The sequence below is a fragment of the Oncorhynchus mykiss genome, chromosome 17 (assembly GCF_013265735.2).
Source record: "Oncorhynchus mykiss isolate Arlee chromosome 17, USDA_OmykA_1.1, whole genome shotgun sequence".
Taxonomy (NCBI): Eukaryota; Metazoa; Chordata; class Actinopteri; order Salmoniformes; family Salmonidae; genus Oncorhynchus; species Oncorhynchus mykiss.
Genome location: NC_048581.1, coordinates 49292197 through 49319655, shown reverse-complemented (window position 1 = coordinate 49319655; position 27459 = coordinate 49292197). Strand labels below are relative to the sequence as shown.

General features: G+C 42.2%; 2 protein-coding genes across 5 annotated transcripts in view; one reads left to right on the top strand and one right to left on the bottom strand.

Moving 5' to 3' along the window:
* Positions 1-38: 38 nt before the first annotated feature.
* Positions 39-10504, bottom strand: LOC110494034 (ninjurin-1). Its single transcript, XM_021568713.2, has 3 exons — positions 10323-10504; positions 3350-3593; positions 39-1954 (listed from the first exon to the last, which is right to left on the bottom strand). The coding sequence occupies exons 1-3, from the start codon at positions 10365-10367 to the stop codon at positions 1812-1814; spliced, it is 432 nt and encodes a 143-aa protein (XP_021424388.1). The 5' UTR covers positions 10368-10504; the 3' UTR covers positions 39-1811.
* Positions 10505-13679: 3175 nt separating this feature from the next.
* The window catches only part of wnk2 (WNK lysine deficient protein kinase 2), a 74851-nt gene continuing 61071 nt past the window's right edge, over positions 13680-27459 (top strand). For 3 of the 4 annotated variants that reach the window (XM_036950029.1, XM_036950028.1, XM_036950027.1), the window contains exons 1-6: positions 13681-15273; positions 20964-21136; positions 22741-22961; positions 23302-23459; positions 24502-24590; positions 25576-25795. In XM_036950029.1, coding sequence (XP_036805924.1) covers positions 14599-15273; positions 20964-21136; positions 22741-22961; positions 23302-23459; positions 24502-24590; positions 25576-25795 — 1536 coding nt within the window. In that variant the 5' untranslated portion in view covers positions 13681-14598. Of the gene's footprint in view, positions 15274-20963; positions 21137-22740; positions 22962-23301; positions 23460-24501; positions 24591-25575; positions 25796-27459 lie in introns of all 4 variants that reach the window. The other variant, XM_036950030.1, reaches the window with a different exon arrangement.

The window sequence follows — 27459 nt, the reverse complement described above, 5'->3', positions numbered from 1 at the left end:
TATGCGTGGACAATACAAAACAATATCTGGACAAATTGTTAGTTTTCATTTACAAACTTCATTTCAGAATAGTACAGTTTTCTACTGCATACAGTGCATCAAACAACAAAGTGCATTAAAAGTGGGGCTAAAATATGATTTGGTCCTTCATTTAAAAAAATAGAAAATGCCTTCAATCATTAAAATATATATATTGGCAAAGCTTAAGGTCTAAACATGGCATGAAATATTATATATTATTTTTTACACATAAATTGTGATGGTACATACTGTATGTTGCATAGATCTGAGATCACATATAAGGCAGCAGGCAAAGTCTGAATGTCCGGTTGTAAAATTCAAGTAACTTAACATGAGAATTTTGGGTAAAAATCCACTAATTACCAACATTTTGCAACGCTAGATCAGTGGTTCACAAACTTTTCACACCCCTCTTGTTGGCGGAGAGAACATTTAGCAAGTTTAAAGCACATTTCCTGAAATTCTATACACTCGGCAAGCCTGCCCAGGGACTGTGGTTGAAAATTAGCCGGCTGGCTAAAACCGGCACTTTTACTGAGAACGTTGATTAATGTGCACTGTCCCTGTAAAAATAAACTAGACTCAACATGAACACACAGAATATGTAGGAAATTAGCTTTAAAATGGCGGCCATGGAGGGCGATATTTTTGAGAGGCATTTAAAAGCTAATTTCCTACATTCTACACATTTTGCCGTATCTTGTGTGTGTTCATGTGATAGCTGAGTGACTCAAACATTACAACAAAATCAATGGGCTAAAAAACACAGCAGCTGGGTCTGTACAGCTTGAGTATTTCTAGAACAAAGTTACCATGACAGCAGCTCTAAGATATGAGATACTTTAGTGTATGTGGACACCCCTTGAAATGAGTAGATTTTGCTATTTGTTTGCCAGTGACCGTCTCTCTCTTCCCATTCAAATATTTGTTTTCAACAAAAAGTTCAGTAAAAGACCCATGTGATTCCATTTGATATTGCGAGGGTTGTTTTGTTTGCTCGTTGCGCTGTCTATGCGTCGGTATGTTGTCTAATAAAAGTGGATCCTCGTGATTGTATCGTTTTTCCCTTTTAGACCACATAGGCCTAATAAAATACTTCAAATGATAGGCTCTCTGTCTCTGTCTTTCTGTCTCTGTGTGGTGACTGAATGAAGAGTAAAGGTAAGGCCTCAACATCTTGCTGAATTAACATCTGTCTGAAGATTTACATGCTAAAAATCACCACTGAGCTGTGTGCGTGTGTGTATATATAAAATGGATCTAAAATAACCCTGATATGTACATATTTATCAAGGCAACACATGAACACTGTTGGTCATTTGAACAATGCATTGTTCACACAAGTAATAGCGAAATATGAAGTGTGACAGGATCGTCATGAAGTAGGGTCAACCTGATTGTGACTGGCCGCGTGTATGAAAGGCCAGTGGGAATCCTGTATAACGAATCGATCCATTGTCTTTGGTGTCACGGAGAATCTGATGGAATACTGGATCCGTCAACCTCTCTTGCTTGTAAAGTAGCAGTGATTTGGTTTGTGCAGCTATGGCATTCCGGTAGAAAACATTTACTTTAAGATTCACCTTTGTGCATTCTAACTGTAAGTCCGTGTACAATACATATATTTATTCAACTCAAGTAACCTGACAATTTGACACTGATTACCAAACACTTATTTGAGGATTTCAACCAAGGGTACACGTTGGCATATTATGTGTGTATTGTGCATATGACACCAGGATAATGCCTGTATAACTGTAGTAACTAATGACCAGGGGTAAGGAGTGAAGTTAAGAGTTTTGATTGGGCTTTTGGACACCAAAGGCCGTAATAAAGACGTTGACTACAACGATGATGAAGATGAGTGCTGTGGCGATGTTCTCCATAATGTTCAGCTTGAAGTGGGTGCTCTCATCGTTCAGGTTCCACTTCACTGCAGAACAAGAGAAGAACACAAACATGTTGCGGATTAGCTTAGTGGCTCCAAGCATGTCCTCAGCTCATAGAAAGCAACCAACAGAGGGAGCTATGTCAAAAGTTGTTTCTAAGACTGGGGCCCTGTTTGAATTCCCTAAAAGTGCATTCTTCCTCTTCCCCTTGACGTAATCACTGAGTAGACAATATTGGACAAGTGAACTCAAGGGCTCCACCACATGGTGGTATTCACCTGTCCAGCCATTTCTGATCCTGCCTCCTGTAGGAAGGAAAGGGAAAGGGGGGGATAATCTGAATCAGAGAGGTGCAGGGGGCTGCCTTAATCGACATCCACGTCTTCGGGGAGCAGTGGGTTAACTGCCTTGCTCAGGGGCAGAAGGACAGATTTTTACCTTGTCAGCTCGGGATTCGATCCAACAACCTTTCGGATTACTGTGCTCTAACCACTAGGCTTGATGCACTTTTAAATAATCAGACTGACACCTGGCTTTTGAACCACCAAATATCCAGTGCCGTCATGTTTAGCTAATCATTCTTGAACCATGTGATATGAAGATACCGCATTTTACATTTCTTACACTCAGGTGAATGGTTATTTAGGACATGAATTATATGCCTCACTAGAAAGGAATGCCAATATGTTGTTGTGGGGGTTGTTGTGAGAGTTGAAGCCCAGTTAAGCATTTTTCACATGCTGACTCAATAGAGGCACACCTCCTGTAACGTTAGCAATTCTGCCTGAGGACATTAAACTGAGTATTCCTAATTTGAACCAACTGAGAGGAGAAATACAATGGATATACAAACACTGTCTCCAATGGTCCCGTTCTTTAACTCTCCCACCCACACAACGGGAGCCCCTGGCAGGGGAAGATACGGACATTATAGCCAGGTACACAGACAATAACAGAGAGAGCCATTCAAACATAAAGTAGGGTCAGAAACATGTAGGGAGTTTATCTGTTCTTGGAGCTGAGGAGAAACAATGGCACCGTAAACCAAGTGTTTATGTCTCGTCAATAGGGTCAGGAGTTTGTCAGGTCACATGGTCAGGAAAGACTCTTGGTCCCATGCCTCATCAATCTGTGGCTACGTCCCAATTATCCCTCCTTCCTCCCAAAGTGTGCATTTCCCTTAACTGATTTGAAATGAAATGACTGGAACAAGAAATATGGTGGAAACTCCTTTTAGCCCATGCCTCTGCCGATCCAACGCTTTTAGATTTGTGGAAGGTATTAAATGACTTCACTCTTCAGGAGAAAGGAGATCTTATTGGGTTACTGCGGTCAGTATGAGGAAGAGGACTTTGCTGGTTTGAGCCAGACGGGAGTGACTACGACTTTCTTAATGGCCTCTGAGGGGATAAATAAAGTTGAACAGAACTGAGACCCACCAATGAAGATGAGCAGGACGCCCACGGTGATCTGCAGGATGAGGGATATGGAGATGAAGGTGATGAGGGGGGTGTAGAAGGTGAAGTCTGGACCCTGCTCCAGGACGGCCTTCAGCTGGGAGGCGTTGGCCATGAGTAACGCCACGTCCAGCATGCTCTCTGCTGCGCTCTTCTTATTAGCATACCGGTTCATGTTTATAGGCTGGTCTGCCTGCCTCCGATTCCGGGGGCCTTGACGCGGCTCCTGGACATAGAGAGACTTAACGTCAGTACAACATAGACAGAGACCGATAACACACCTGAACACAGAGGCTAACATCAGTGCACTATCGATAGCGACAGCAGACCAAGCCCCGGGAACCTGAACACAGGAGACTGACGTCAGTACAACATAGATATACAGAGATTTAACACTGGCACATCACTGTTAGGACTTAGTAGAAAGCTAGATTATATGAACACATACTAATGTCTGCATTTAACTGATTTAACATGTATATAGCCATGTTATTACCTGGTACTCCCTCTACATAGCCATGTTATTACCTGGTACTCCCTCTACATAGCCATGTTATTACCTGGTACTCCCTCTACATAGCCATGTTATTACCTGGTACTCCTTGTAAATAGCCATGTTATTACCTGGTACTCCCTCTACATAGCCATGTTATTACCTGGTACTCCCTCTACATAGCCATGTTATTACCTGGTACTCCCTGTATATAGCCATGTTATTACCTGGTACTCCCTCTACATAGCCATGTTATTACCTGGTACTCCCTCTACATAGCCATGTTATTACCTGGTACTCCATGTATATAGCCATGTTATTGCCCGGTACTCCCTGGATATAGCCATGTTGTTACCTGGTACTCCCTGTATATAGCCATGATATTGCCCCGTACTCCCTGGATATAGCCATGTTATTACCTGGTACTCCATGTATATAGCTTTGTTATTGCCTGGTACTCCCTGTATATAGCCATGTTATTGCCTGGTACTCCCTGTATATAGCCATGTTCTTTTTTACTCTTATTGGTATTCTTTATTCACTGTATATTTAATCCTTGTGTCACTTTCCATTTTTTACAAAAAAAAATGTTATCCTTAACTCTGCATTGTTGGAAAAGGACTAGTAAGTAAACATTTCACTGTTAGTCTACACCTGTTGTTTACGAAGCATGTGACAAATGACATTTGTTTCGATGGGGAAATATGGGGGAATTCTAGTGATTTCTGCAGTTGCTCTGCTGTGGTTTGTGGGAAAGGAAAGTGTTGTGGGACTTTTAACAGGAAGTGTGACCATGCACATGTTTCTCACCCACCCCATATTGACCAAGTTAAAAAATGTTTAGCGGGAGGGGAATTCTGGCGATTTCTACAGGGACTGCTGTTCATTTGTGGGAAATGGCCATTGTCACGGCTCTCTGTGCACAGATAACTGCTAGAAAGGACAAGAGGTCTAGTGCCATGACTCCTCTGCAATTTCCTTCCAACCAGGGTGTAACTACTGTAGCTGTCAACCAAGAGGAAGTTGGATAATATGAATGTAGAAAGCAGAGGGGTGTGTCAGGGTGTCTTAAGTGATGCGGAAGCATGTTTTGTGTGTGTGTGTGTGTACTGAACATGTACTACTTGAGTGTATTGTAGAGCAGTAGTGAATACTGTTCAGTAACAGTTGTAATTGTTAATTGTATGAAGGAACTGTAATTGTCGTATAATCTATAGCATGACAATGACATATTAAATGTCAGAATATTGCAACGTTATCAAATGAGGAGGACTGAGGAACACTTCTCCTAAAGTATGTGCTACTATACTATGTAATAACATTGTGTAGTACAGCAGTGAGGAGTGGAGAGGAGAGAAGCAAGGCCGGTCTAATGAGTGCCACTCATGACACATGTTTACCAACAGAGTAAACCCCAGGAATCCATTACAGCAGAACTGACGTCATGCTGTCTGCCTCGGTGGTCAAACAAATGACCGTGTCTATATATCTTGTCCTGTCTCAGCTTCCCGAAAGTTTGCATTTATTTCAAGTCGTTCAGAATGCCCGCTCCAGCTGTGAGCCAGTTTTACTCGGCTTTATGTTGCTTTACTTTCTCCACTAATTCAGAAAGGCATAGGGAGGGCATGACTGTACGGTGATGTAATTACATTGTTACGTCATTGGAAAAGTGGGCCCCTAACCCAAACATTACCCAGGTTTTTGTGTGGGTTAAAGGGCAGAGTAAAACAGAGAAGCCCACATCTACATGCCTCTTGCCACCTCTGAAAAAACACAAAGCCCACAGAGGGGAAAAGTCTCCTTGTGACCAAGGCTAGCGATGACTGGACAGTTAGTTATCTCTGAGAAGCAGCCTGCTTTCCCTCACTGCCTTATCACCCTCAAATTCCTGCACTCATCTTTCTTTTGTTTATTCCATTCCCTCTATCGTTCCCTTTCTACGGCCCTGTTTTGCGTGTGCCATTTTCCTCACTCGATCTTGTTGCCCATTTTTCTGCATGCCCTTCCGGGGGCTAGTTTCACATACTGCTGTGTTCATGGCGACGTTCTAGAAATAGGCCTACTGAAAAGGGTGAACTTCCTCAAATTCCGTTTCTCATAGTCCATTACCTCCCCTCATCTTCCTTCTTTGTTGTCCGTTTGGTCTGGTTATCTGTCCCACTCCCTCTCTCTCAGGCTGAGGAGGGACTCACCTCTACCGCTGATGTCCAGAGTGTTATAACACGCTGAGATACAGTACATGTCACGTAATTCCCTGTGACGGCAGAAACCCTTCTTCTGCGGGATTGTTGAGTAACAGATAGATCATTGTAGGTCTGAACAGACACTGCTGACTAGTCAGTGTTGTTACTCATGTAGAGATGGGTGTTCCTTTTAGCTCTTCTATTTATTTTTTCTTCTCTGCCCTTGTTCATACACCGGTAGGTAGTACATCCACTGAACAACTGTTGTTGTTTGACTGTGAGCTTCACATGTGGGCTCTTTTCGTGTTGCTTTTAACTGAACAATTAGACTCGACAATGAGCCTAAGCCACAGGTTTTTGATCAACACTGATGGGTAAAAAAACAACAACAAAGCGTGACGATCACAAGGTTTTCAAGGGAGTTCAGTCAGGACTTTTCTGAGTAACCGAGTCATCATGGCCCAAATGTCAATGATATCCAGAATACCAGGCCATGATGTCACTTTGCTCACAGAGCAGAGCGGTCTCAGACTGGACACCTCCTTTGTGTTGCGCATAGCACTGTTTCAGCCACTATGTTTTAGATGAGGTGTGAAATTGCCTAGGTCATAAACAATATTGTGCTCCCTTATTTCTGGACTGTCTGAAATAGGCCTGGATAATGTCTTGCAAATGGGTTTTAAAGGCTATCAGACTGACAGGACACTGTGTGCTTTCTGATGGTGCCAAGTCTGGTTTCCTCAATATTATAAAAGGGGTACCGCTGAGGTTGGTATTGGGAACTGTTCTCTTTACTATTTATGTAAATAATATTAGTCTTATGTATTAAATCGTGCAATATTCATCTGTATGCAGACAAAACGGTTATGTATGCCATAGCCTGGTCAACAGTCGGTGCAATGTTGGAGCTGCAATCTGAATTGGTTGCATAATGGAAAGCCCTGGTTGATTTAAAACATACTTAATATGCTGTTCTCTAATTCATGGGAACGTTTCTCAGGGGGGCTACATATTCACTCGTTGGATGCCTCTCTTATAGAGCGAGTTCCCGCCTATAAATATCTCGGTGTTTTGGATTGATAAAAATCTAACATTTCAAAAACTTGAGCTAGTGAAAAAAACTCTGATTTAAAGTTGTCTTTAAAAAAAAAATGTATTAGATCTTGCTTCCATGAACAGAACGAAACGGGTTGTGAGGTCAACTTTCCAGCCAGTTCTTGACTATGGTGACATCCGTTTACCGGACAGCAGCAGCCACTAAACCAGTGGGGACTTGGGGAATTCTGCTGCTTTAATCCTCATGGTTATGACCTCTTGGTGTTGTGTAACAGGAGTTTACGATGTGACTGAAAACTTAGGTGGTTTCCCCCTTAGTATCTGTTCACAAATACATGTTCCCTGGATACCCTCTGATTAAACTTTAAGACACACCAGTGGTAAATCAGTTACTGCTGGTGGTTTTGATCACTGTGCTCAACAAAGTGGGTTACATTTGAAAATCATCAAATATATGAAACAATGTTAAACATTGAATGTATGAAACACTAATATTTTTGGTTTTTCTAATTATTTGTGTTACATCAACTCATATTTAATCATATTATCAGTAAATCCAACACATTTTTATTGCCATTATTGATTCCCTGGACTTTCTTTATGTGTTAATTCAAACAATTTATTCAAGAAAAAAAAAAATCCAAAACAGGACCTTACATCAACTCAATAATATAGAGTGTAAATTTGCTGTCTTCATTGTATCATGTAGATTCAACACTTTTATTTTTGATTTATTTTTACATTGAACACTCTTCAGCTGTTAGAGTTAGACTGTTAGACTTCCTCTAACCGTTTTTAGGTTATAACTGAGTTATAATGCATCACAGTTTTGTTGATTTTATAAACAATTGATACATCTCGTTATTGCCATCTTCTAGCTACCCAACATTGTTGGATCAAATCCTTGGTTGAACAGTGAAAGTGATACTTTTCCTCATTTGGGTTTTCAAACACACATTATTTGAAGGTTGGTCACTAGGCAACATAAAATCATGTGTTGTCCAAGTTGCATGCAATAAGGAATTCCCCTGCTGTCGGTAGTCTAAGTCAGGGCAGGGTGCATGTTGTGGCTCCCGAGTGGCGCAGCGGTCTAAGACACTGCATCTCACTGCAAGAGACGTCACTACAGTCCATGGTTGTAATCCAGGCTGTATCACATCCGGCCGTGATTGGGAGTCCCATCTGGTGGCGCACAATTGGCCCAGCGTCATCCAGGTTTGGCCAGAGTAGGCCGTCATTGTAAATAAGAATTTGTTCTTATCTGACTTGCCTGGTTAAAAAAAAAATTATGGTCTCACGCCTAATCCTCAACAGGTGCGCTTTGGACTAGAATGAATGAGTTTATTTGATTAGCTGTAGGCCTTGTAGTAGAAACCCTGACCTATTGTCCCAAGGTTCGCGTGACAATGGTCTTTGAAATAGGCCTAACAAGTGATCAAGCTTTGTTGCCAAGTGTTAAAGCACCCTGCAGCCACTGATAATGTAATAAAATGCAAATAATGTCATAAATATGCCGAATGCATAATGTAATAACGTTTTTTGTGTAGATTACTACATTATGTTGTGGGTAAGAGATATCCATGAATAGTGTAAAAACTTTATCCAATATTGTAATATTCACTGCCCCCCCCCCATGCATATCAAGTCTCATGCTTCAGTAATAGCTGACTTCACACCAAACCACATTCCTGAACAGTAGCTTGAAACCTGACTTTCAAAATACACATTTGACCCCCAATACACACCCACAACCCCAGTCAGTGAGTCAGTCTGACTGTCTGTGAAAATGATGGCGAGAGAGTGTGTGCGTGCTTGTGCAATTTTTTTGTTGCAAACTACTACTAAAATCTCAAATGTTATGCAATGTTTTTATAGATATAACCCTGCGAACAGCATCCCAAAATGGTTGCCTAAAGTGGTAAGGACTTTGTTTCATGGTCCCACAAAGGTTTTGTCTAGTTACCGGTTTGTCCCGGGGACGTTCACAAAAATGTTTTTAGGACATTCATGGGACGTTGTTTCATGGTCTCCTGGAGGTTTTTGAGTATTTCCCGGTTTGTCCCGGGGACGGCCCAGATGGGCGTTTTTAGGACGTTCTCGGGATGTTTTGTCATCATCCCCTGAAGGTTCTTGTACCCGGCTTGTTCGCTTGTGTGTTTCAAAGAGCTGTCAGTCAAGGCAGGGTCATGAATAATAGCTCCCTGCCCACTCAGCCTTTTCTTTCAGGCTTCCTGATAGTTAGAGATGAGAGAAAAGGTACAATATCTTTAATTTTTTGCTTTATAATAGTGAACAAATATTATAGGTGATGTTTTGGTCATTCAAAATCATTTTTTACTTGGAAAATAGGATGACTGTGCGGGACCTTTAACACTATGTTATTTCTTTTTTTAAACTGTGTGACTAATATAAATCAATTTAATTAAGATAAAATATCTGAAATAAATATCAGATAATAAAGGCCAGTATCATCTTATTTACTTAAATAAAAGAGAATACATCATCTCAAACTGCAGCAGTCAAATGATTTGCGCTCAGAAGCAAGCACCAACACGCTTCACATTGAGCGTGGGAAATGAGCTCTACAAAGTAAATAGTATTATTATTATTACTATAAAGACAGAAAAATACACATGTAAAAGCTTAATTAAATAAAGGAATATTCGTGGGAATATAGCCATAATATACACAAGAGAAAGGAGAATGGAATATATTTGAAAAGCCATTTATTTAAATAAATTGAAGCAGCCTCCATGTGCGAATGCTATTTTTCAAACTTTTGGATATTTCTTATTGTCTATTGTGCAAATAATGTTATTTTTTTATTGGAGAAAGAAAACAAGTAGGCGACCAGTAAGGTGCAATAAACTTTTGTTTGTGATCTATTTACAGAAAATATACATATAGGAACAAATCAGCCTGAATATCAGGACGCGCAACTGCAATGTGTTTCAACTGCTTATATGTACATTACATCTGAAACTGTTCTTTAGAGATTGCAACCCTTCTGTCCCCACGCACAGTGTGTTTAGGGCTCCATCTACGTTCATTCCTCCTGGGCCTATTGATCAGGTGCTGGATGCGTACCAAAGGCTGCTTTGTGAAGACATATATCTAAGCTAGAAGCCTCTGTCCCTTATGCCAGAAACATCTTTACCCACTCGGGTACACTGTCTGTCACTGAGGGTATGTGCAATGGTGATCTCACCCCCAAAACACTTACCTCTTCGTCGGCATGTCCGTTCATTTCCATGATTTCAGTCGCCATATTTGTCTCTTAACTATTGAATTTGAAATAAAGCGGGTTAAATTCCAAAAGTATTGTGGGAGTTCGTGTCGTTGTTTCGCTGCCAGTGTCCGCCAGGTCTGTCGCTGTGTGAAATAAAGACTGAGATGTGGAAGAGTGCCTACCACCCGTCAACGAGGGGCGTTTCCACACCGGGGCTCAGGAACTGAAAGTAGATCCAGAATGTCATGTTCTGATCTATAAGGAGAGCCCCTTTTCATTTGGAATGAGAAACAAGAGTTTCACAACATAAAATATGCAATAAAGGGTTTTTATGAAATTATGTAAATTGTCATTGATCTGATCATTTTCAAGCCTTTCAAACTTTGGGTTATGTCTGATATGAATAGCTTTTAACAAAACATCTTCCTAAACACTATGTCAACATCAATTGAATAGCCTACGGCTTATTTTCGACTGTAACACCAGTGTTACACTATTGTATAGGATACAAGGGAAATTGTGTTTTCATAGCACTGACATAGAGAACTTGTGAAGAGCAGAATCAATAACAACTTCTGCATAATCTCATACTGAACAGTTGCTTTGTGAAAAGGTGTTAAAGTTCACTGTGAACCATTTTTATGTAAATGATAGCTGAAAAGTATAAGTGGCCTGCCTGGCTTTGGCCTCAAGTGAGACAGGGGGTGCCGGCCCCCAAATGGAAACAGAAAGGTATTTTTAGGTAAAGCACTGGGGTAAATCCTGTATAGAAATGCACCATAACTGTTGTAGAATGAGTCAGAATAATGATCAAATTTTCAGTGCTGAATGGAGGTGCCACATTGTGTACATCTTCAGAAACAACACCTCCACTACGTTGATTCTCAACACAGGGGCCCCACAAGGGTGCATGCTCAGCCCCCTCCTTACTCCCTGTTCACCCATGACTGCGTGGCCAAGCAAGCCTCCAACTCAATCATCAAGTTTGCAGATGACACAACAATTATAGGCCTGATTACCAACAATGACGAGATGGCCTACAGGGAGGAGGTGAGGGCCCTGGCAGAGTGGTGCCAGGAAAATGACCTCTCCCTCAACTTCAACAAAACGAAGAAGCTTATCGTGGACTTCAGGAGACAGCAGAGGGAGCACGCCCCTATCCACATAGGCAGGACCGCAGTGGAGAAGGTGAAAAGTTTAAAGTTCCTCGGCGTACACATCATTGACAATCTGACATAGTCCACCCACACCTCAGGAGGCTGAAGAAATTTGGCTTGGCCCCTAAGACCCTCACAGACTTTTACAGATGCACAATTGAGAGCATGCTGTCGGGTTGTATCACTGCCTGGTACTGCAACTGAATCGCCCGCAACCACAGGGCTCTCCAGAGGGTGGTGCAGTCTGCCCAACGCATCACCGGGGGCACACTGCCTGCCCTTCAGGACACCTACAGCACCCGATGTCACAGGAAGGCCAAAAAGGACATCAACCATGCAAGCCATGGCCTGTTCACCCCGTTACCATCCAGAAGGCGATGTCAGTACAGATGCATCAAAGCTGGAACCGAGAGACAGAAGCAATTTTTCAATCTCAAGGCCATCAGACTGTTAAATAGCCATCAGTAGCCGGCTACCACCCGGTTACTCAACCCTGCACCTTAGAGGCTGCTGCTCTAAGTACGTAGACACGGAGTCACTGGTCACTTTAAAAATAGAACACCTAGTTCCTTTAGTAATGTTTGCATACTGTATTCTACTGTATTTTAGTCAATGCCACTCCGACATTGCTTATTCTAATATGTATATATTTCTTAATTTCATTATTTTACTTTTAGATTTGTGTGTATTGTTATGATTTGTTAGATATTACTGCACTGTTGGAGGTAGGAACACCTATTGTGACCAACACAATTTGATTTGAGTATATACACTGAATGTCCAAAACATTAGGAACACCTACCTAATATTGAGTTGTACCCCCTTTTGCACTCAGAACAGCCTCAATCCGTCAGGGCATGAACTCTACAAGGTGTAGAAAGCATTCCACAGAGATACTGGCCCATGTTGACTTCAGTGCTTCCCACAGTTTTACCAATTTGGCTGGATGTCCTTTGGGTGGTGGACCATTGTTGATACACACAGGAAACTGTTGAGCGTGTAAAACCCAGCAGCGTTGCAGTTCTTGACGCACTCAAACCGGTACGCCTGGCACCTACTACCATACCCTGTTCAAAGGGAATTAAATATTTTGTATTTCCCATTCACCCTCTGAATGGTACACATACACAATCAATTGTTTTAATGTTTAAAACTCCTTATTTAATCTGTAATCTCCCCTTTATCTACACTGACTGAAGTGGATTCAACAAGTGACATCAAATACACTCTTAGAGAAAAGGTGCTTTCTAGAACCTAAAATGGTTCTTTGGCTGTCCCCACAGGACAACCATTTGAAGAACACTTTTTGGTTCCAGGTAGAACCCTTTTGGGTTCCACAGAGGGTTCTACATGGAACCCAAAGGGGTTCTACCTGGAACAACAAAGGGTTATCCTATGGGGGCAGCTTAATAACCCTTTTGGGACCCTTTCTTTCTAAGGGTGCAAGGGATCATAGCTTACACCTGGATTCACCTGGTTAGTCATGGAAAGAGCAGGTGTTCCCGAATGTCTTAAGTATACTCAGTGTATTTTCTGAGGCAGAATACGTGAGCAGTAGTAATAGAACTCTCCTGTAGGTGGAACAGTCTGCACGGGAAAAAATAGCACTGTCATGCAAGTTTCATTTCAACAGAGATTGGCGCAGCGCCATTGAGAAATAAGAACTGATTAACTGTCGAACTCAACTGATTTAATAGAATATAACATTGTTCTATTGATTTCTATTGAACCGAATACAAGTTATATTATCAAGAACAAGCATGTTGCCTACTTATCGCTGTTCACTTTTAGGCTATAATTTGCTGGCTGTTCTATTCCAATATATTCTATTGGGTTATTTTCTATTCTATTCTACTGCACTTAACTCAAATGAATAGAATGTAGGCTAGAATATATTTTAGTCCATCAAGAACAAGCAATTAGCATACTTATCGGTGATCATGTGCATGCTGTTCCATTATATTCTACACATTTAAGTGCAGTAAACAGATAGCAGAAAACAATACAATAGAATAGGCCAGTGATCCCTTTTCGGAAATAATTTGCAGGTTTCTGCCGGGCACAGAGAGAGCGCCCTGTAGGCTTCTCGTCCTTCACAGGAGCCCGTGGCGTCATGCAGAGGATGGGAGGACACAGCGAGTGGTGTGGTCCATTCCAACCCGTGTCACGGAGGCTGAAAGGTAGCGCCTAAAAACGTGCGTATTTATTGGATACGTGTTGTTGCTAGGGGCGTGGGTTTGTGTCTTAAAATGGGCCTGTCTCCTTGCCATAGAAAGTGTAATTTGAGAGAGACATGGCACAAATACTGTCCGAACGAACGGTGAGATGCTCTGGGAGAAAACTGTGCCGCAGTGAGCAAACGATTTGATCTGATCAGCGCTTTTACTCCGCACCCGGACACCGCTCAACAGAGGAACTGCCCCCCCAGCGGAGTGCTGCGCATAGGGGGCGATGCAATGGGGGCGATGCTGTGATGTGGAGGTCACACTTCCCTGACTTCATTCTGCTTTTCAATCGATAAATAACCGTAATACATGCGCAATAAACAGCTACTGGATCGACTAGCCTACGATTATAGTGGTCACAGCGGCTCACCTGACAGTTACATGTGATGGGTATTTTGAGTGATTGGAGAGAGAAACAGGGAACTATCCTTGCCCGACAACCGTGAGTGTTCATCGTAGCAGTTCTCCCTACCACGAGTTCTGCAGCTTACACTGTAACCAATTCGATCAGTTGATGAAACAAAGTCTCAATTAACGAAGGCTTTACCGAAACTGCATATGATAGCAATTAATTACAATTGTAATGTATTAATGCAACATTTCAATTGGCTGTTTGGCTGGCTGTCTTGATTCGTGATAAGATGAGCCGTATTAAATCATGCAGTGGCACCATTGCGACTGTTTTAAGAGTTTTGTCGTTATTAATTGCCGTTTTATAAATATGCTAGATATCTCAAGTGAGACTGTTTAAGGGATTGTATAGCTGCCTAACTGCGTCAGTACATGCGAACGTTGCAGGTAGCCTATGCACATCCTCTCTGCTGAGGAAGGACCATGAAAGCAGTAGCCTCTGAATGTCACCGATAACTGTCTAAATATTTCCCGGGGATGGATTCCGGGGATGACTCGGTCTCGGACGCGCCACTTGGATCGACATTCTCCTCGGTTCCCAATTTAGACTCTGACACCAACGCCAACATCCGTATCTATGAGAACGGTGGAGAGCGGAATGTCAACAACATGGAAACTGCAGCGCTGAGAGGGGCAAGCGACCCGAGCGCGTACCCCTTATCGGATTACCGGGGACTGGTCCGTCAGAGGTTTATTCGCAGAAGCTTGTGGTTTTCCGACGCGGACGACCAAGCGTTGGACGCGCCAGAATGCGTCAACAGTACTCCAATGCTCAGCGTCCACCTGCGCACCATCGTGGACCGAACCCGCGCGCTCGGACCTCGCGTGGCTTTCCAGGTCCAGGAGAGCTCGAGCACCGAGAGCCAAGTGGGGCAGAAGGACAGTGCTACTGAGAGTGTGAGCGCGGATGAAGAGAAGGAGAGGAGCGAGGCCGAGCCCAAACCAGACGATGCAGCTGCACCGTCGCCTGATACCACCGGGAAAGCGGGGATTGACGAGAACGAGGATGAGAACGAGATAAAAGCCGTGTCCACCTCACCCGGGGGCCGGTTTCTCAAATTCGATACTGAGATCGGGAGAGGGTCATTTAAGACTGTCTACAAGGGTCTGGACACAGACACCTGGGTAGAAGTTGCTTGGTGTGAACTCCAGGTAATTGAATAGGACTCCTTGGTTTACACTTTAAGTAACTAACTCCATTACAATGTCTAATTGTTTGGAACTAGAAACATCCTTCGGAATACATTTATTTATTTATATATTCAGAACTATTTTATGAAGCTGTAATAACACCTATTCTTATGGCTGCCTAAGGTGCCCATATAGCATTTTGCACTAAATGTGGCAAGTGTTAGCCCATTAAGGATGCTGAATTCTTCCCAGACCTTTTTTGTTGTTGTTGTTGGTTATGAGGGTCTTGGTCATGAAACCATAGTCTATTATGAGGCCTATGATACCACTGCACAGACACACTGACAGAAACGATGTGTTGCATTTAAAAGCTTTACGGTAGATTGCCACCACTTGAACCTGTGCTAGTTCAGATGAGACAGAGTGGAGGCTTGTAGTACTGATGATGGGACGCCAGTTTTGATGATGGGTTATCAGGCTTGCGCCACCTGTCCCTCCCTCCGCCCACACATGAAAACAGACCCTGTCACCATTGTGTTTAATACAACTCTGCAATGTACATTTACAGCGGACTGAAAAAAATAATACCGTCATCTTGCTGCACATCAGTTCTGGATTGGGTCCATTTGCAGTCAATACGAGGTTTCTGTACTGCTGCATAGAGCGTTTTTAGGGTGTCGCCAAATGAGCTGAGAGAGGAGTTTAGTGTCAGAGCAGAGACGGGGGGAAAGAGAGAGCGACTCGGCTAGTTCACTGAGATGATCTTATACCAGCATTTTAGAAGTTCCACTAAAATGTGTATGGATGGATGTGGTAATTTAACAATACACAACCTACTGTTTGCACCATGCCAGCCATTAGGTAATGCTATGAATACACTGTTTCAGTGTACAGGCGAGTCAGAGTCTGTGTTGTGGTTCCGGAACTAAGCCAAGGGAAGGGAGAGGGAGATATTCAGTATTTCAGACACATAGGGGCGAGAGGGTTTGTGTTATGGAGCTGATGCAGCATTTCTCAGTGTTAGACCCAGGAGCGGAGAGATGGTGTTTTTAGGAACAGTTTTAGCCTGGAGCCCCCTTCATTGTTTAGGTTCCCCTGGGGAAGTCATGCACGAATATCGCACTGTACCTCCAAGACATGCTAACCTCTCATCATTACCAATAACAGGGGATGTTAGCATTTTTTTTGGGGGGGGGGTATGATATTTATGCCTCTAAATTTCTAACTCATCAATTATTCACGATTCATTCAGGACTATCGGTAATCACGGTAGCATCCACATTAATGTAGAGGTGTTTAGAAACATTCTATTCACAATAAAAGTGACAGCAAAATGACCCAATACATTATTTACCAATTTGGGCTCCATATAATCTGAAATACAACCAAAACAAACTGAAAATGCATCCATCAAGTTTGTATAGTCACAGTCTTGATGTAGTCATTGAGTGCTAGGAATGTGGAATGAAAATACTTAACTGTTGACTACTTTAATAGACATATAAGTGAATCTACAAAAAGTGCAGCAATTTCTAGACAGTCGACTCAATATGGATGACAATACCCTCAAAATGAATCTGACCGTCTCTAATTTAACCCCATAGTCATTGTATCATTTCCAATCCAAAGTGCTGGAGTACAGAGCCAAAACAACAAACTATTTGTCACTGTCCCAATACTTTCTGACCTCACTAAATAAAGAGAGATAGAAAAGAGAGCGATACCGAGATACAGAACGATAAGCCAGATGAACGAGAATGAGAGAGCAACATGAGGATGATTGAGGGAAAAATATTTCCAAAGACAAAGGGATACAGCCATCTGCAGAAATACACAAATGTACACGTTCAATTTAGTAAATCAACTGATCATATGGATGTGTGTGTTTCCCTCTCTCTCCGTCCCTATCCCTGGGTCAGACAGACTTACCAGGTCCTGATCGTCTCGGATCAGTGGATGATGCAACATGATTCAGGGAAAAACTGACAGCTGCCAGTGTGTCTGATCAGCTGAGGATACAGTTCTACACACACGCAAAACAAACGTTCCACTCCGCACGTCTCCACATCATGTGGACAGGCTGATAGTACAGCATACTAAACTAAACGACAGCCTATCCCCTGGGGCGTTACTGGGCAGATCTGTCTGGAGAGGCTAAACCTGCTGATGCAAGCGCTCCCTTCTGCAGCGAGAGAGAGAGAGAGAGAGAGAGACAGAAAGAGAGAGAGAGAGAGAGCGGGAAAAGGGAGAGGGAATGAGAGGGAGTGTGCGCCTGTGCGGGTCAGTTAGGGATAAGCAGTGATCGGCTCCGGCTTGCTGTGTATCGGGGACAGTAAAGCTATGCGTCTTATATCACAGCTCATTGCTGTCATGCTGGGTCTCACCCATTCCATTAGAGCAGAGTGCTAATATAGCTTCTCAGTCTTCTTTCGCAATGACAAAGCTTAGTAAGGCAGGCAGATGCTGTAACTGCCACGCCCTGCCTGGGGGGGGGGAAAAATCCATAGACTGCCACATGATCCTTAGATAGCTCCGAGCAATTCCCACTCCCCAGTTAACCTCCTTCCAGAATAGGATCCTGAAAATTGTGTTGTATAGGAAACAGTATGGGCAATTAAGGACATGCTAATTAGGCTAGCATCTGTTTACTGACATGTTAGATATACAGATATAAACAGCAGCTTAGGTCGCTATGGGCTTTAGGTGAAATACGACTCCGCACCTTCCTCCAATAATCCATGCTGATGAATGGACATTATGTGAACATTCTTTATTACTGCCATCTGGAAATCTGTAACACTATATGCACACACTTCCCAGAAGAAAAAGTGTGTGTGTGTGTGTCTTTGCCACTCAGTATCTCAGTATTGTTGCATCGCTTTGCGTCCCTTTGACGCTTCTCTCTGAGTCTCAGTGGGTATTTGGTTGTGTGTACTGTAGCCACGGTATCTCATTGCTGTACGCTTGCGGTCCCCTCTTCTCCATCACTGTTTTAGTGGTCATTTGGGTCATGTACACAGTGCACAGGTGTTTATACTGTCTGTATACTGTACATAGTGTGAAGAGTTTATATGTGTTTGTATATGTATGTAGGAGTATGAATCTTGTTACAGAAAAGATTTTGGGTTCATCTTTCGTTTTGTGGGTCTCATGATTCAAGGCTGTGACTGTAGTGTATTCCTGTGTGCGTGTGTGTGTGTGCGTGTGTGTGTGTGTGTGTGTGTGTGCGCCGGGGTTGTCTAAGGTTTCTGCCAGACTGTCCTGAGTGGAACAGAGATGTAGAGGATCTTTACTGTCAGCTGTTTCACTATTTAAAGAGAAGAAGAGGGCCAAAATATTGATCCACAGTAAACTCCATCACCCAGAGACTGTATACCCAAAGACACAGGTGTTACATTCAGCCTCTCCCCCCTACAGCTGTGGAAGGCATCCTCATTCTTAGTATAGAGTCTATATCTGCTTCACAACACCTTTGTAAGAAAGCAATACTCTTAGAATAGACATCTTTACTGAACATCGTGCTTTCATTGGAAGACATCACCTATGGCATCATGTCCAGATCACACTGCACGGTTTTATACATGGCTGTTAAGAGAAGAATGATTCCCATCCCAACGCTTTCCTCACTCAAAATATCACACTTGTGTTCAATCCCAGTCTTTCCCTATATTCATATTTCCCTATATTCATTTTGCAGCGGTGGCCGAATCGTTTACACCGCTCTAAAAGGTGTCATACATTTTTGGTGTGCATATAGTGTTACAGATTTCCAGATGGCAGTAATAAAGAATGTTCACCTTGAATCATAAATATATATATATATATACAGTGCCTTGCGAAAGTATTCGGCCCCCTTGAACTTAAAGATATAAAACTGTATTTTTTGTGAAGAATCAACAACAAGTGGGACACAATCATGAAGTGGAACGACATTTATTGGATATTTCAAACTTTTTTAACAAATCAAAAACTGAAAAATTGGGCGTGCAAAATTATTCAGCCCCTTTACTTTCAGTGCAGCAAACTCTCTCCAGAAGTTCAGTGAGGATCTCTGAATGATCCAATGTTGACCTAAATGACTAATGATGATAAATACAATCCACCTGTGTGTAATCAAGTCTCCGTATAAATGCACCTGCACTGTGATAGTCTCAGAAGTCCGTTAAAAGCGCAGAGAGCATCATGAAGAACAAGGAACACACCAGGCAGGTCCGAGATACTGTTGTGAAGAAGTTTAAAGCCGGATTTGGATACAAAAAGATTTCCCAAGCTTTAAACATCCCAAGGAGCACTGCGCAAGCGATAATATTGAAATGGAAGGAGTATCAGACCACTGCAAATCTACCAAGACCTGGCCGTCCCTCTAAACTTTCAGCTCATACAAGGAGAAGACTGATCAGAGATGCAGCCAAGAGGCCCATGATCACTCTGGATGAACTGCAGAGATCTACAGCTGAGGTGGGAGACTCTGTCCATAGGACAACAATCAGTCGTAAATTGCACAAATCTGGCCTTTATGGAAGAGTGGCAAGAAGAAAGCCATTTCTTAAAGATATCCATAAAAAGTGTCATTTAAAGTTTACCACAAGCCACCTGGGAGACACACATGTGGAAGAAGGTGCTCTGGTCAGATGAAACCAAAATTGAACTTTTTGGCAACAATGCAAAACGTTATGTTTGGCGTAAAAGCAACACAGCTGAACACACCATCCCCACTGTCAAACATGGTGGTGGCAGCATCATGGTTTGGGCCTGCTTTTCTTCAGCAGGGACAGGGAAGATGGTTAAAATTGATGGGAAGATGGATGGAGCCAAATACAGGACCATTCTGGAAGAAAACCTGATGGAGTCTGCAAAAGACCTGAGACTGGGACGGAGATTTGTCTTCCAACAAGACAATGACCCAAAACATAAAGCAAAATCTACAATGGAATGGTTCAAAAATAAACATATCCAGGTGTTAGAATGGCCAAGTCAAAGTCCAGACCTGAATCCAATCGAGAATCTGTGGAAAGAACTGAAAACTGCTGTTCACAAATGCTCTCCATCCAACCTCACTGAGCTCGAGCTGTTTTGCAAGGAGGAATGGGAAAAAATATCAGTCTCTCGATGTGCAAAACTGATAGACATACCCCAAGCGACTTACAGCTGTAATCGCAGCAAAAGGTGGCGCTACAAAGTATTAACTTAAGGGGGCTGAATAATTTTGCACGCCCAATTTTTCAGTTTTTGATTTGTTAAAAAAGTTTGAAATATCCAATAAATGTCGTTCCACTTCATGATTGTGTCCCACTTGTTGTTGATTCTTCACAAAAAAATACAGTTTTATATCTTTATGTTTGAAGCCTGAAATGTGGCAAAAGGTCGCAAAGTTCAAGGGGGCCGAATACTTTCGCAAGGCACTGTATATTCCTGCCGAGACACACTTCGGCAATTAAGCCCTTTTTCTACTTACCCATAGTCATATGAACTCATGGATACCATTGTTATGTCTCTGCATGCAGTTTGAAGGAAGTTTATAACTTGTGTTATGGAAACAGCTACCTTTGCCACCGCTGCTGAACAAAAAAAAAAATCCTAGGGGGAAATTCATAGCATTACTCCCAAACATGGCCCACCGGAGTCCTACAGTACATTCATGGGTTTCCAGACCAATCACATAACTGTCGAGACACTGGAATAATCTCATTGCCTCCCCTTTCTTCTCATAGGACCGCAAGCTGACCAAAGCGGAGCGCCAGAGGTTTAAGGAGGAGGCAGAGATGTTGAAGGGTCTTCAGCACCCCAACATTGTGCGTTTCTACGACTTCTGGGAGTCACCGGTCAAAGGGAGGAAGTGCATCGTTCTGGTGACAGAGCTCATGACCTCAGGGACACTAAAAACGTGAGACAAACACAACCAGCAGCATCCTCCCTCCCGCTCTCCCTATCACACAACACTGCTGAGCTTAACATTAAACAAGGTCAGGTAAAACCTCCTAAACTGTTCTCATGAAATGAAAAATAGTAACTTCCCAAAAGGGGAAATTCCACTGGTGTCAGTGGAAAGTTTTCATTGTATAAATTAGTTCATCCACAGTTTGACAACTTAATTGGGCAAACTAATAGTTAAATGATCATTGTTCTCATCAGATGGATTGTAATGGTAGTGGTCATGATGATGGCGATGATGACAATTATGATGCTGCTGCTGCTGATGGTCTGCTCTTCATCCTCAGAGGGGAAAGGGGAGGACCATCCTCAGTGAATTTTATAAAATCAAAATAGTCAAACATTTTAAAAGTTATCCTTTTTAGATAAAACTGTCCTCCAACCTATCAGAGCTCCTGCAGCATGAACTGACATGTTGACCACTCAATCAAAAGATCAGAGAATGAATCTAGTACTGAAAGCATAAGCTACAGCTAGCTAGCACTTCGGTGCATACCATGTGGTGAATAGTTGACTTAAAGAGAGAGAAAGATAACAGTTTAACAGTTTTGACAGAGAGAGCATTGAGAAAGGGAGAGAGAGCTGTATTTAGTTGTATTTTTTTAACGTTCACCTAGCTGGGAAACACAGATAGCTAGTTTAGCCTACTCAAATACCCGGCTCAAACAGATGTTATGTTAGCTAGCTGGCTATGGCTATCCAACACTGGATCTCTTTCAAGTCAAGGTAAGCTTTTGGTTTTATGAATTATTTTGCCACCGGGCCCACCGGTGTAACTACCAAGCTGCTTTCTGACTGTACTGCATGATTGTAGCGGGTTTACTAATGCATTAGTTCTAGTAGTTCTAGTATGATGTTACAGCGATGTAGACTGTGTGTAGTGGTTAGGGGTCATAATATGAAGGTTTGGCTTGGAAAGTTTTTTTTGCCTCGTCACAGACAGCTGATGTGTACTGAAGTCCACAAGCGAAGGGAAAAGGTGAGAGGAGGAGAGCACGTAGATAGTTGCAAGAAGGAATTATTTATACAATGAGCAAAGTGATCGTGCTGTTTTTATGTGGCTGCTGTGAAAGTGAACTGTTTGCGTGTGATCATGGGTGTATTCATTCTGCCGATTCTGTTGAAAAACTTTTCTTAAACAGAAAAAAAACGTAACGATACGGGGACAAACATACTTTTTTTTGTCCAATAGAAACTAATTTGCAACTGTTGGATTAATGATTACACCCTAGATCAGCTAGATGCAGGCAAGAGTGTGCAAGGCGCTATTGAATGTGTCACTGTTTGTCACCTTGATTACTCAAAATTATTTCGACCTGTGCACTTACGCTGTAAACTTTCATTCATATGATAGGTTGTAGAAACCTCATGATGGGTACAGGGAAAATTTGAGTATTATGCAGTAGCCTAAACCTATCTAGGATACATTGAGCTGGGTGAATGGAATATGAATGACAGTCATCCAGTATGCTATAATAGAAATAAGGCCATGCTCCTAAAAAAATAAATATTCATCCTCCCTCATCTTAAATGGCTCCGACCGCCACTGTCCTCCAGGTATCTGAAGCGGTTTAAGGTGATGAAGCCTAAGGTTCTGAGGAGCTGGTGTAGACAGATCCTGAAGGGGCTCCACTTCCTCCACACCAGGGACCCTCCAATCATCCACAGGGACCTGAAGTGTGACAACATCTTCATCACCGGCCCCACCGGCTCCGTTAAGATCGGGGACCTGGGATTGGCTACCCTCAAGAGGGCCTCCTTTGCCAAGAGTGTCATTGGTGAGGAATTACACATGCTCTTTCATGCTCTGCTTGGAAGGGTCGTAAACAAATAATCTGTAAAAGGGTATGGAATCTATAATGTAACTATGCATTTAATGGATTGTGACAGTACTTTAGCCTTGACTCCACTTGAGACCCGAAAGGCTGTTTCTGAATTCATTGATCCTCTTTTGGATGGGTATACAGTATGTGAGATAGCTTAGCATGTTTATCATATTTGTGTGAGTGTGTGTCACTGTGTTAGGGAGAGAACCTTGTTTCTTTCAAGAGGAGCCCTGTAACTCTTGTGACCTTTGATGTTTGCGTTTGCCTTCTTCGCTGACCTCTGTCCTCCCAGGCACCCCTGAGTTTATGGCCCCTGAGATGTATGAGGAGCACTATGACGAGGCGGTGGACGTCTATGCCTTTGGCATGTGTATGTTGGAGATGGCCACCTCAGAATACCCTTACTCCGAGTGCCAGAACGCCGCTCAGATCTACCGCAAAGTCACCAGCGTGAGTTTAGCGAGTCCAGCACAATACTGTCTCTCACCCACACCGTGCTGGCGCTTATGTTTTTCCACCAGCACTAAGTCACCCATCTCATCGCGATCGCCGATGTTTACTTACGAGCACAAACAGCAAAGCCATGAAGATCTATATTCAGTATTTAGTCCAAAAAAGTTACCACAGTGATAAGAGATGCTACGCTTACAGTAAAAACCTACAAAAGCACAGATACAGTCATTCAAATGAGTTAAAGTAAAATACCAAACGAAATGATCAAAATTCTCTCTCTGCTGCTTTAAAAAAAAAGATAGTTGTTGCAGTGCGCTTTTTGAAGTACAACAACAACCCAGAGGAATGTACGGTGCAGAGGTTTAAAAGGAAGTGAATCATCACATTTTCAGAAATAGTTTGCCGTTCTTTCAACAAGGATAAATAAGGTGTTTATGACTTATGGAGACCATGCCTGTATTTCAAAATGCACCTTATTCCCTAAAGTGCACCACTTTTGATTGGCTTTTGGTCAAAAGTAGTGCACTGCATAGGGAATAGGGTTCCTTTTGGGACGTAGCCCATTCATTTCTTCACAGGGAGCTAGCTTCCTGCCACAACATTCCTCTCTAGAGTAGAGTAACGGCAGCTGAGGCGGCTCATCACTTCTCATTGGAGTGGAGTAGACGACACGTCACCACGGGGAGTCTGTTCTTAATGGAGTGGGACATTTGTTAGCCGTCTTACTCCTGTCGCAAAGAACGAAGGTCACACAATCTGTGTGTTATTTTTGTGACACTCTGACTCAGTGCAAGACTGTGTGAGAAATGGTATTTGTGGACTCCAGGACCAATAGCTGTCACACCTGGGGATCCAAATAATCAAATATATTTTATCTTTGTCCTCAGGAAGATTGTTTTTGTTTTTCTGTCTGTGAGTGTCAGTGTGCGAATGTGTAATATATCCCATGACATTCTTCTTACGTCATACTGTGTGAGATATCACGTAGAATATACTTCCCATCCTGCATATTGTCGTTCTCTGTGTCTGGCATCTCCAGGGGGTGAAGCCTGCCAGCTATGATAAGATCAGTGACCCAGAGATTAAGGAGATCATCGGGGAGTGTATCTGCCATCGGCGGGAAGAGAGGTAAGTGGACCAAGTCAAGTCCATCTGTAAAGTAAAGTGTGCGGGTAAAGTACTGAGCAGTTAGAGGGCATTAAATGGTCACAACCAACACATACACACACACAACACACATGGGTACATCCATTTCAATTCAGTCACTTTTTGACAGCAGCCCTTTTGATTTGAATAAAACCTTCCATACTATTTGCCCGTTGTAGAAGGGTTCAGAAAGTGACTTTTTGGACCTGAATACCAAAACATTCAAGAGATCAAGGTGCTCAAAGTTTTGCCTAACCCACCATGCTATGAGACATCCATGTCATCATTACTGGAAAAGATTAACGGTTGAGATTGATATCATTTGAAAGCTTACAAACAGGATTGTCAAATTATTTTATAATTTATTGAAAAAAAAACATTTGTTAATTCAATTATGACATGTTTTAATCTTTAATGTCAATTATCAACAAATGCGTGAAACTCCTATTTTTATTTTCTCCAACCGATGTTGGGCACAAAACGTATGATGGTGTAAAGAGAGTCTAAGCTACAGCATATGCGAATATGAAAACAAATCTGAGTTTAGATAATTGACGTTAAAGGTACAAAATGACAGGATAAAAACATATAGTAATTTATTTCAAAAAACTTGAAAATTGTTTGACAACCCTGTTTGTAAGCTTTTAAACGATATCAATCTCAACCATTTATCTTTCCAGTGATGAAGACATGGATGTCTCATAGTATGGTGGGGTTTGCAAAATGGGTCAAATTTGAGCACCTCCATCTTCTGAATGTTTAGGCCCAAAATAATAATTCACATTTCCTGTTGCTGCGAACTGGCTCAAATTAATATCCTGCACAGTCTGCACTGTTGATGTTCCTATGTGTACTGACGTTTCGGATCAGTCATTCTGAGTGACACCATAACCTTTCCACCGCGGCGGCGTTGTGTGTGAGAGAACGTGCGTGTGTGTATACTTTACTGTATGTTTGTTGTCTACAGGTACAGCATAAAGGACCTCTTGAACCATGCCTTCTTTGCGGAGGACACAGGCGTGAGGGTGGAGCTGGCCGAAGAGGACGATGGGAAAAAGAGTTCCATCGCCCTGAAGGTGTGGGTGGAGGACCCCAAGAAGCTGAAGGGGAAGTACAAAGACAGTGGTGCCATCGAGTTCACCTTTGACCTGGAGAAAGAGACCCCAGAGGGCGTGGCCCAGGAGATGGTGAGTAGCAGAGTAAAAGTCTTCATGGGTCCACCAGACCCGAAATTCCGAGATCTGACCCGTGGCCCAAGTGGGTTCGAAGTCCAAAATTCGAACCTTTGTCTCGGATCTAGGTCGGGTCTGATATAATTGCCACGGGACTTGGGTATGTGCAATTAAAATTGATTTATCAACTGGACCCGATTAGACCCGTCCTATAGTAATTTAATCAGTGAGGTGATGAGAAAACTGTGCAAGCTTGTTATCTGTGTCACTCCCATTGCAACTTAAAACATAGCTTATGCCGGCCAGGTCCAGCTGAAACTTGTTCCGGCCGCTCACCTCTTGTGCGTATGTTGCTGAGGAGAGAGAGAGAGCAAGAGAGATTAGCCTTGGCCTAGGTTGCTGTTGATTGTGAAGATGGAGGCATTTTTCATTGAAGTAAAGCGAACATTAGAGGGGAAAGAGTACAGTGAAAAGAACCTGAGAAAGGGAACGGACAGGTCGCTATTCAGGTTTGATGCAATTTTCTAACTTTTAATTTATTTTCGTATTTATTATCTTTATTATCCTTATTATTATTATATATCATTATTATTATTATTGTAAGCCTATTTATCCTAATCTAAACCAGTTCTTTAAGTATGCAAAAAGTGTTTTGTTTAATTCTGTTGAGACATTTTCATTGGCTAACTTAAGTTCCAACTGTAGGCTAATCCTAGTGTTCACCCTATAAACACCGACTTGACTTACTTTTGATAATACCCCAATGAAGTTTAGAAACCTTTGTGAAGGTTTGGTGTGGTGTGGCTATTATTAGGCAAAAGCTGCAGGCCTATGAAGTTCAGTGAGCACCTACGGACGCCGAAAGTTGAATTTGATATGACCGTTTTAACTTGATATGATTGATATGTGACAAAGAAAGTTTTAGGACTACCAATGTTACTCCTATAATCTAACAATATAATGCTTATCTTTAATAAGCAAGTATTGATTTAATCATATCGGGTCAGGTAGGAAAGCCACGGTTCCATTTCGGATCCAACTGTTTGGACCCGTGAAGACGTCTATAGCAGAGCCATATGTAGAGACTCTAAATGGCTGTGGTGAGCAGGGTTCACATTATCATGGCTCAGATCTGTTTTGCAGACACTGTTGGTGTATTTGCAGTACCAGTTGCAGAGTATGATATTTATGTTATAGAGTGAGAAATTATGTGACTGTCTCTAGATACCATTTATTTGATGAGCCTTAATCAATTTTTTGTTTTATGATGAGTGAAATGTAGCATTTTACTTTAATCTAGCCATGTGGCATCCTCATGGAAAGCAACTCTGTCCTCTAGACTATATATCTATATAGTCTAGAGGACATAGTTGCTTATATATTTTTTATATACTGTATACAGTATATATATTTGGAGAACAGCAAAAACAAGAAAAAATTAACCCAGCCATTATCACCTTTGCTGTTGTAGGTTCATTCACCTCAATCGATCTACACTGAACAATAATATAAACACAACATGTAAAGTGCTGGTCCCATGTTTCATGAGCTGAAACGCAATAAAAAAGCGTATTTTTCTCGAATTTTGTGCACAAATTTGTTTACATTCGTGTTAGTGAGCATTTCTCCTTTGCCAAGACTGGTGTTGCTTATCAAGAAGCTGATTAAACAGAATGATC